This window comes from Plasmodium fragile, assembly GCF_000956335.1.
Source record: "Plasmodium fragile strain nilgiri unplaced genomic scaffold supercont1.21, whole genome shotgun sequence".
NCBI lineage: Eukaryota > Apicomplexa > Aconoidasida > Haemosporida > Plasmodiidae > Plasmodium > Plasmodium fragile.
This window is the reverse complement of record NW_012192601.1, coordinates 87,338-97,795: the sequence shown is the minus strand read 5'-3', so window position 1 is coordinate 97,795 and position 10,458 is coordinate 87,338. Positions and strand designations below refer to the sequence as shown.

Below are 10,458 nucleotides of genomic sequence, written 5' to 3'. Positions count from 1 at the left end.
TTTTGTTCCTCACCATTTTTCGGTGCCATTTCAATTTGGCTGTTTCCCCAATTCACCTCACTTCTTCATCCCCCCCACGTGCAGGAAACATAATGGGACATCTGGGAGGTATTTTTGGTGGCTTCTGCTATCCGTACTTAATTAAAAAGGACACCTTCCATGGGTAAGCAAACAGGAGTGGCCAAACGTGTAGGGCGGCTCCGAGGTCGGCTGTGCCACCTGGACACATGGCTGCGAAAATATGCAGCTGCCACCATAAGGTTGGAAGACAACGATGCAAATTTTATTTTTTACCCGCTTCAATAATGACTACCCAATTTGGGGGTCTGTCCACATTTTTTTTTTACAGGCAGGAGAAGAAAGTGAAACTTACATTCTCCATTTTGCTGATTCTACTCCTGAGTTCAACCCTGATTAGTTTGATCGTGGCCAAGTGTTAGGTGTAGGACAAGAGACGTGTGCATGCCATACGTCTATTTTGTATTAGCTTCACGTCTTTTTCTATTTGGTATTGTTCATTTTAAAAGGCGCGTTCACACCCATAATAAGTTTTTTTTTTTTTTTTTTTTTTTTTTTGGAGTAAACTTGTACCGCGTGGTATAATGCGTGTCATTTTTTGTGTTGTTTTTTTTTTTTTCCTTTTCGCATATCACTTTCATGTCATGCTAACAGAAAAAAAAAAAAAAAATTAAATTACCAGCTGTAAATTGTGGCAAAAATTAAGTATGAACACACAGCGCAGTGCTTATCGTAGCGCTTATCGCACCGTTCATCGCAGTGCGGTAAGGTTGGCACTTTAATGCGTCCCGTGTGTTTGTGTGTGAGTCGCGGCAGGGTACCTCTTTTCAACAGCAATGCGCTTGCCATGAAGAAGGCGCATTTTTCTCTACATATGTAGAGGGGAGCGCTGGAAAAGGGAGGAGACACCGGTGAGTTGCCGCTAAGAACAAAAAAAAAAAATGCACAGATTTGTGCTCCCTCTTAGTTAATCAGCGCAAAGGCCTTCTGCGTATGTTCGTGCACAAAGGCAATAGACTTGTCGTAGAGCTCCTGCTCTTCCTTCGTGAGAACGAACTCGACTGGCTTGGCACCACTGCTATTGATTATGGCCGTGGACCCAACATACAAGTTCGAACAATTATAAAGACCATTCAAATAAACAGCACAAGTATACAATTGACTCTCATTGTACAAATAGGACTTAATCATCTTCACAATAGCAGCAGCAGGGGAAAAGGTAGCAGACGATTTAGAAAGCTTAATAATTTGTGCACCCATATCTCTAGTCTCTTTAATAATATCATTAATGTCTTGATTCGATATGAGTTTTTTTTTTACAAATTCTGATAAAGGGATACCTGAAACTGAACAGTACCTTTCTAAAGGGACCATCAGATCTCCATGTCCTCCTAACAACACCAGATTTACATTCTCTGGAGCCACGTTTAGCTTTTCACCCAGAAGGGATCTAAAACGAGAGGTGTCCAAAATGCCAGCCATGCCACAAATCTTTTCATGTGGAAGACCACTATACTTGTGAAAAACATTTACCATAATATCAAGGGGATTACTAACACATATGACGAAAGCATTTGGGCTGTATAATTTTACTGACTCAGCGACACTCTTCATAATTTTTCCATTTATACCAATTAAATCTTCTCTTGTCATCCCTTCTTTTCTTTGCACACCTGCCGTTATAACAATTACATCAGAGTCTTTAATATCCTCTACGTTATTCGTACCCAGGATTTTTTTGTTCACTCCTACAATGGTACTAAAATGTTTCAGGTCCAGACTCTTCCCTTGGGGTACTCCTTGCATGACATCGTACAGAACAATATCTCCAATATTTTCCATTAAGATCAGTTGCCCCACAATGGCTCCAATCTGTCCGCTTCCTACCATGGAAATTTTTACCATTTTGTCCAAACACTGTGTGTGTGAAATGGGGAAATGATAATCTGTACAGAGCGTGTGTGTGAAGTCCTACAGGTCGGAAGGTAACGCGGCGAAGCAGAGCGATATAATATATACATATATATATGTGTTGTGTGCAGGGGAGGGAAAATCGTAAGGATTATTTTTAAAAAAGGAAAAATCACAACAAACTCTCTCCTCTTTTTGCAAAATTCTTTCCTTTTGGTGTTCCTACTCTCCCCCCCCCAGCTTCACACCGTCGGATGATGCGTAGAACTTTTCACACCACTTTTTGTGTACGATATGTATGCGCGTGTACACAAGAGCACAAATCGCCTGAACAGGCAAGGCACTTTTGGTATTTTGTTTTTTTTTTATTTATATTTTGTTCCTTTCCTACCTCCGTATCGCTGTGTTGTTTGAGGTGATGTAGCTACTTCCAGCTTTGGCGCGGAAAAACGAGAGTGGTGTAGCAAGCGCTGAAATGTGTTTTCTCACTCGACAGTGTTATTATACTTGATAGTGTTTTTTCACTCGATAGCTTTATTTTGCACAAGGCTCTTTGTGTGATAGGGTCATTTTGCAGGCAAGGCTTTTCCTTTTCGCCGGATATTTTTTGTTTCTACCACCATTTTTTTAAAACACGCTTTTTTAAACACCGCTAAGCCGACCAGTCACCACAATCGCGGCCCTTTGAAGAGCAAGTGTGCTAGTTGATTTTACGTACGTGTGACCATTTGGTAAGTAGTCAAAACGGAGTCAAAGAATAGGTGATAAAATTGCCATCGTGGGTGGATAATATATAGCAGCACATTTCAGTGCACCTCAAAAAAAAAAAAAAAAAAAAAAAAAAATACTTATCAGGTGTAAAAATATTCTCTCCAAAAAGAAAACTTGCGCACTTCCTGCACAATCACCCCTTTTAGCATATTCATGTGATATTTCTTTTTTTTTTTTTTCATTTTTCCATCAAAACAAAATGTAGCATGTAGGGATACACAGGGGCGTGTAAACAAAATCTCCTGTTGAGACTGCGCCCTCCCCCAAGGGCTACTCCTCCAAACGCTTCTACACATGACCGTGGGGTACATAAAATGTGTCATTCTCACTTTCTTGACACAAGAAACATGTCGCATCCTAACGGGTTAAGCTTCCAATTGGAATAATGAAAGCCTGAATGGGAAAAAAAAAAAAAAAAAAAAAAAAGGGTCACCCGTTTTGTGATGTGCAGAGGGGCGTCTCCATCTACACATAGCACACGTATCCGCAAAGTAAGGGTATTTTTTTTTGTTTATTTTTTCTTTTCCTGTTCCCATGGTGCATCATTAAAATGGTCAGAAAATGCAACTGCTCAATGAAAGCAGTAAGGTAAATGTTCTTTTTCTGTTCGATCTGTGTCTTTGTCTACGCCGCGTTGTGCTGGACATGATGGCGTTGCATGGCATACTCTTTTTTTTTTTTTTTTTTTTTTTTTTTCCAACTAGCCATTTTTTTTAAAAAAAAAAAAAAAAAAAAATCAACCGAATAATTCTACTCGTCGAACATCCGCAAATTGGCGGAAGGTAGGATGGAGCAACTCCCCTCCGTCGAACTTTTAATTTTTTTTTTTTTTTTTCACCTTAGAGTTACTCTGGAATTGTGCTTTTTTACGTCGAAATAAGCCTCAATTTTTCTCCACTTTTGCTATTTGCAAGTTTGTAACCCCTCATTTGCAGCTTCGCAAAAGGGGAAACAAATAATTGGATGGCGTAAAGTCAACCAATTAAAGCCATGTATTTATAGCCCCTCAACTTCCAACAGATGCAAACCAAGTCCGGGGCGATTCGCCGCTGGGCATGCCGACAAAGGGTTGGAAGCGACAAGTTCACCTTCCCCCCCTTCGAGCCCCCCCAATTTAGCAATCTACACCTGTGTCGACGCACACATTTGTAAGAGCGTGCGAGCAGAGGCGTAATTGGAAGCCGCCATTTGCTTTCTCCTACCCCACAAGATGCATGCGTATGCCCTATTGGCCGTGCTCGCCGGGTACATGGCTGCCGCGGGGGTGGCAGGGTGGAGGGTGCTTAGGACATATTGCCACAAAGACGAGAGAAACAATTTTGTAAACACAATTGTAAAGCTCGTCATTATCATGGGGTACATACAATGCATGGGGATGATAATCCTCGTGCCAGCAGTGGCCCAAGTAGACTCCCTTCCAAAAGTGAAGGAGTATATCAACACCACCCAGCTGTACAAAACAATGTACGCCATTATCGTAATTCACGTACTAATCATAGCGCCATGTTTAACAGTGATCTACTCGGAAGGAGGACAAGGGTCCAACGGAGAGCAGTGTGCGAATCGATTTACCAAACGAAGAAACAGTCATTGGAGGAGTTACTTCAGCAACATGTGTACACAACATGCGACAAGTGCCATATGTAAAAAGGTACATCTCATATGGGTACTCTCCATTTCCTTGTCATGCTGCCTCTTCTTTTTAACCTACCTGTACTTTCACAAAATCAGCTTGTCCTTAAATGCGGATGCTTGTACAATGTGGTACCCCTACTTAGAGCAAACCAATAAAAAAAATTTGCTCTCATTGAATTTGAGGAGTAGGAAGACCTGCCAACACGTGGGAAATGAAAATATACGAATTGACTTTAATGTATATGTGAGTGATTACTTTATTATGTTTGTCTCGTTGATGGGATCTCTTAGCTTTGCCTTCTACGGGGGCATCGGATTGGTATCCCTTCCACTTGGTTTATTCTTTTCCGGCGTAAAGCGTTATCAGGGGGGAGAAACCAATCGCGTTGTCCAAGCTAACAACGTGGTCCTGGCGAACAGCTCGGACGAAAGGAGGGAAGCCCTATTCAAGCATGAGCTTACTCTCATCAACAGAAAGGCAGAAGAGCTTTTACAGATCACCCATGAGGTGGAACTCAAGAGGGAGAAAACACGGAAGACGAATTATTTCATGTCCCTTTTGCAAAATATGCGGCACAAACGAAAGAAAAGAATTCTGAACTACATGGTGCACAGGCTAGTAGTCCAATATGAAAGATCGGTGCACCGTTACAACAACCCAACAAGTGCTGCTTCTTCTTTTGGTCTCTTCCTCTTGGGTTTTTTTTTTTTATTCGCTAATGCGATTATAATTGTCCACATCTGCTTGTGTATCTGGAGGGGGCCTACCGGAGGGGGCAACTTACTGCGCGGCTGGCTTCTCCACTGGGACGCTGCGCAGGAGGTACGTGAGTGGGGAGAGATAGAGAGACAGAGAGGGGTTCATCCGAAGAAGCCTTCTTCTATGAAAGTTGTTCAATACACTTTCATTAGTACACGAGCTAAGGATCCGTTGCCACCATTAGGCAAACTCCCCCACATGGTGTAATGAACCCTAACCGTGAATAACTTTTTTTTTTTTTTTTATCTCTACCACCACTCTGCAGCTCCTTGCGCGGAAGGACTCACTTTCCCTTTCGCTTTTGGTTTACCCCCTGGTGACGTCCTACCTTCTCCTTTGCGCGTTTTGCGGCTTTTCTTACATCTGCCACAAGGTGAGCGCGAGAGTTGTGCGATTTGGGTTCATGCACACGGAGGGGAAAAGGCAAGTTTTTTTTTTTTCATTTTGAGCAGATGTGTATGTGAGATGTATATTTGGGATGGCGAGTGATGTGTTATTGCCTCCATGACACTGCATGTGCTTTACATCCTGCCCATGCGCCATTTCCCCCATTCATTTTATAAGCTAAAGCTAGGGCTTTTTTTTTTCCTGGAGAGGAAGAACACCTACCTGAATACCATCCTGCTGAACACGTGTCTCCTCATATTTGTATCGTCCGGGGCGGCCCCCGTCTTACTGGTAGGATCGGCAAGGAAAGCGATTTCCCAAGCGAGTTGGAAGCAAAGTGGACGTTGTAACCCTCTCGACGACATTTGCTCCTCAAACGGGCAGGGTGACAAATTATGTCACATCCAAGGGGGTTACACACCAAAGGTTTTCCAGGTCTACTAGATTTGCGCCAAACGTATTATTATTCTCCAACTCATATTTCTTTTCTTTTTTTTTTTTTTTCCCCCTCATGTCCTGTCTGCAGAGACTCTTTCCTGAGTATGCAAAGGAGCCATACGCATTCACCTTTTTCGATTTGGCCCTGAAGAACTTGAGCATCATCGGGTGAGGCGAGCGGTTTGCGTTTTGAATTTGCTACTGGGACGGAGACTGCTCCAGCGGGGGGACTTCTGAACACCGCGCAGGAGCGTCCCGTGGACACCTTCACGGTGTATACTTCCACCCCTTTTTTTTTTTTTTGTTCACGTCAATCCATTTGTACATGTTCTCACCTTGCAGAGACCTGTACGCAAAGAACGGCCTCCTTTACCTACTTCTAGCTGCCAATGCGCTAACCATCCTGCTCTTTTTCGTGCCCGAGAAGAGCGGCCTGTTTTCCATCTTCATGCCACCCACCTTTCGGAAGATCCTAAACCAACGGAGTGAAGTAGACCCGGGAGTAGTCTCAGACATGGAGTTGGAAGGACAGTTAGATGTTGATATAGAAAGCAACACCACGTCTAGAAGTGATGGGCAAGGTCACCACAAGAAATGAAAATCAATATGACTCGCTCACCATGCGGGATTGTAAGGAAGAAAAGAACTAATTAGAATGTGCTACACACACGACACGATAGAGAAAAGGGTATGTATCCCCCCTAACCAAACAGAGCTACGTCAAATCATTGGATGCCCTTACGACAGTTCGCGTACGAGCGCTTCCATTTTGTTTGAACGATCGGGAGAGGGATGGTGTGCATTTGTAAAACGGAGCAGGGGAGAGAGAGGCGTACCAAAGAAGGAAGACACTGCATCTCTCATGTTCACGTATTTGCGTGTTTACTTGCATGAGCAACATAGCCCCATCTCTATACATACGAAGAATATTTTTGCAGAGTGGGCCTGTTCATGTCATGCACCTACAACAGTTACATTGCTTTTTTGCATGTGCAAAAAGAAGACCTGGTTGGGTTTTCCCTTGCGTCCCATGCTCTGTTACCCATTCAACCTTCATTTCTTTGTTGATCAGTTTGTGGGTTTTCTCATTTTACCCAATCGACCGCTATTTTACGAGATTCGATTCATATTTCCGTTTCGAAATGAACGCGAATTTTTTTTTTTTTTTTTAATATTAATTTTATGGCGTCTTTAAGAGCGTTTCGTTTCTACGCATTTGTTGGTCTGTTCGGAGTTGCTCCTGCGCTGGGCAGGTCACATGAAACGTAAGGAGAAGGCATGCACACTAACATGTACTTGGCGTTAAAAAAAGGTGAAAAATGAAAAATGTGAACACTGCGGGGAGTGGTAGCGTTAGCAGTGTTATGGGTGATTTTCAGTCTTCTTTCCTCTTCTATGCGTGTTCTGTTCGTCTTCTATTCTGTTCTTTTTTGTTCCTTTTTTCCCCTTTTGTGCCGCTTAAGCCACCAGTATGCATTGGCCCCCAACTGCCTTAATTTTTTTCTCGGCCACTGAAGAGAAGTACCTGGCCTTGACGACAATGGGCTGGTTGTGCTTGAGCTTTCCATTACCGAGGACCTTGAAGAAGCCCTTTCTGGTCACGTCTATCACTGGGGCAATGTTTTTATTTTCGAAAAATTCTTTTTTCTTTTCTTCTGGTAGGAGTCCCCACAGCTTGTCCACGTTTATGGTGGGACAGAACTTGCGGTTTTTGAGGAGGTTGAAGTGTCTCATTCCGACCTGGGGGGGGGGAAAGGAAATGGGCGGGGGGGAGTGACGCACGCATTGTAACACATTGTAACACGGTAACTGCTCACGCGAATATGAGCACGCGCGAAGTGTCACTCTCGCACTAGGACCCTCGCGTTAAAGCTCACCTTTCCAAAGTAACCCGGGTGATATTTGTCAAAGTTGATTCTCATGTGGTGCATACCACCAGCCTTTCCTCTTCCACCGGGGTGCTTTCTGTGCTTGCCAATACGACCATGACCGGCGGACACATGTCCTCTCTTTTTCCTGTTCTTCTTAAATCGCGTCGCCATTGTGTGCTAACTGCTCAGGGGATGGCAAAAAAAAAAACAAAAAAAAAAAAAAAAAAAAAAAAAGGGAAAGGAGCGCAAATATAGGGGTGTTTCTAATTTCTTCACATGGAAGGAGGGGGCATCCTCGTCCCATGGCATCCATCCATCATGTTTGTTAAACACTTCGGGCCAAAGAGAAATGTCCCCTCCTACCGCTTAATAGCTTTGTGGTGGGAATTCTCTTTTTATATGCATTTTCCTTTGGCGTTTTTATTTTATTATATTTTTATTTTTTTGCTATGCGGGATGCTTGGCTCCCAATTTTGAGTCCCACTCCTTTTTCCCATTAGGCATACTTTTCAAAATGGGCTGTTTTCCCCTGCCTCTCTCCCTCAGCCGCATGGGAAACGTAATCTTTAATTTGTTCCCTTGACGAGGGGAACAACAACTTACCTTTTACGTTCAGTTGGTTGTTTCACTTATGATTGGGTTGGGTTGAAATTTCACGCTTTTGTGTTTTTCTGCGTTTTCTCGTGTTCCCCTAAAGGGATATTTTATATGCTACATAAATAATTTTTCATACAAGTTTTTTTTCCCCAAACGTTTTGCTACTCTTTTTAGCTGTTGCGCAATGGGATGTTATTTCCTACAATTTTTTTTTTTTTTTCCGCTAGCTATTGAGATGTTATTTGTTTATTTTTATTTTGTTTTTTTTTTTTCCTTGACGTCCCTAATAATTCGCCGCATTGGGGGGAAAAAACCCGCTTCTGGTTTTTTTGTCGCTTTTCCGCTGCTCCCCGCGGTCACGACTCCGCCACATGGTGTATGCTTGCGCGTATCCCTTTTGTGCTTATTTATGCGTGGCGGCAGAATGGGGACGGCGGCTTGCCGGTGGCGGGCCCATTTTTCTCGCCCCTCTGCAGGTACTTCCCGGTAAAATGGTGCCGTAAGGGGGTAAATGCCAAAATATTACTTTCGCTCTTCCTTCAATGAGGATGTGAGACAGGTAACATAAGGGAAGCATTGCTAGTGCAGAAAAGCAAACGACGGGCCACCCCTAACACGCTTTATGCGACCCTGTCATAAGCACAAAAAGGGAAGGGTGCCGCGTAAAAACAAAAAAACATGCACAGGCAACACTTGTTAAGATAAATTATTCCGTTATCCTTCCCCCCCGCAAAGGTTTCGTTATACTTTCATTTTTTTCCCCCCAAATTGGATATCATATAAAGATGTTTAATAAAGAAAAAATAATCCCGCTTCGTACCCTTCCATACGTAGGATACTCTATACAAATAAAAATTACATGACAATGCGAGTTTTGAAGAAATACAAATGAACAACCCTCTGTTGTTAGCCAATACATCAGCGCGCAACTATTTGTCCCCTCCAAATGTTGTAGCTGTTTGAACAAAATTACATGAACAGGTCAGCAAAAAAAAAAAAAAAAAAAAAAAAATACATTTGGTGAGTTATTTCCGCATACGAAATAGTCCCACCTGTATACACACAATTATTAACCTTTGTTAAAATATGACGGATGGCCAGACGCCCTTAACAACATTCGTGGCGCAACCCCATGTATGTGTTACCGAAGGGGAATCGCAAACCATGTCGCGATTACAAGCAGCATTCACAATTGCCACATGTTGTTGGAGACCTATTAACCGGAATGGCAACAAAAATTTCTTGTAACATACCCCTTTTGGTGAGAGAGGGAAAATGGCAATGTCCATTGGGATTTATAAAGAGGGGATTTATGTCTACCTTTTGGTGGGAGACAAAAAAAAAATAATAAAATAACAAAATTGTCACTCTGTTTTGAGGTACATCGAATGGGATATTGCTTAACGTTATTTTGCCATGTTGTTAATTTTTTTTTTGTTAATTTTTTTTACTTCATTTCGCACTGCAGAATGTTATTCCATTCCAACAGCGCCCTCTCCACTTCCTTTTTTCAAGCGCTGAATTTTGGCACAAGGTGAGAAAAGGTGTCTATTCATCCCACCAGAAGCAAAATGTTTTTTCGTAACGGTGAGCATAGCTGTTGGAATGGGCAAAGAACAGCTGTTCACAGAGCCCAAAAAAAGAACCATTGCGCACACAAACGGAATGCTCCGTCTATATTTGCCTTACGAAAAAAATATAAAAAATGGAAAAGCTTCTTTCCGTTCAAACTAGATAATGTTCTTTACCTCTTCCCACACCTTTGTCCATCCACCAATTGGTTATGCGCATTTTTGTAACATTCCACATGGGGTGTTTGTTTTTTTTTTTTTGGTGTCTTTGCCCCCCTGTGCTTTAATGCATGGGTGGAAGGGCGGTATGCCCGCCTGAACACATGCCTGCTGATGCATCCGCACCCACCCACTCTGTTGTGTCACGTATAGCACGACTGAATGCATCCCATTTGCATCCTGTTTCGGGAGCATACATCACCTTCCATCCTATAACAATTTCTGGTGCTATTAATATTGAATAAAAAGAAAAAAAAAAAAAAAAAAAAAAAAAAAAAAA

At 42.5% G+C, this 10,458-nt stretch overlaps 3 protein-coding genes across 3 annotated transcripts; 1 reads left to right on the top strand and 2 right to left on the bottom strand.

Annotated features, from left to right (window-relative positions):
* Positions 1-981: 981 nt before the first annotated feature.
* AK88_02208 (malate dehydrogenase, NAD-dependent) lies at positions 982-1,923 on the bottom strand (the record flags this gene model as incomplete). Its single annotated transcript, XM_012479842.1, has 1 exon — positions 982-1,923. The coding sequence occupies one exon, from the start codon at positions 1,921-1,923 to the stop codon at positions 982-984; it is 942 nt and encodes a 313-aa protein (XP_012335265.1).
* A 2,026-nt stretch (positions 1,924-3,949) lies between these two features.
* Positions 3,950-6,518, top strand: AK88_02207 (uncharacterized protein; the record flags this gene model as incomplete). The annotated part of the gene is made up of 5 exons (XM_012479841.1): positions 3,950-5,158; positions 5,361-5,468; positions 5,666-5,773; positions 6,009-6,088; positions 6,263-6,518. The coding sequence occupies 5 exons, from the start codon at positions 3,950-3,952 to the stop codon at positions 6,516-6,518; spliced, it is 1,761 nt and encodes a 586-aa protein (XP_012335264.1).
* Positions 6,519-7,378: 860 nt separating this feature from the next.
* Positions 7,379-7,962, bottom strand: AK88_02206 (uncharacterized protein; the record flags this gene model as incomplete). Its single annotated transcript, XM_012479840.1, has 2 exons — positions 7,379-7,660; positions 7,798-7,962. The coding sequence occupies 2 exons, from the start codon at positions 7,960-7,962 to the stop codon at positions 7,379-7,381; spliced, it is 447 nt and encodes a 148-aa protein (XP_012335263.1).
* Between the last annotated feature and the right edge of the window lie 2,496 nt (positions 7,963-10,458).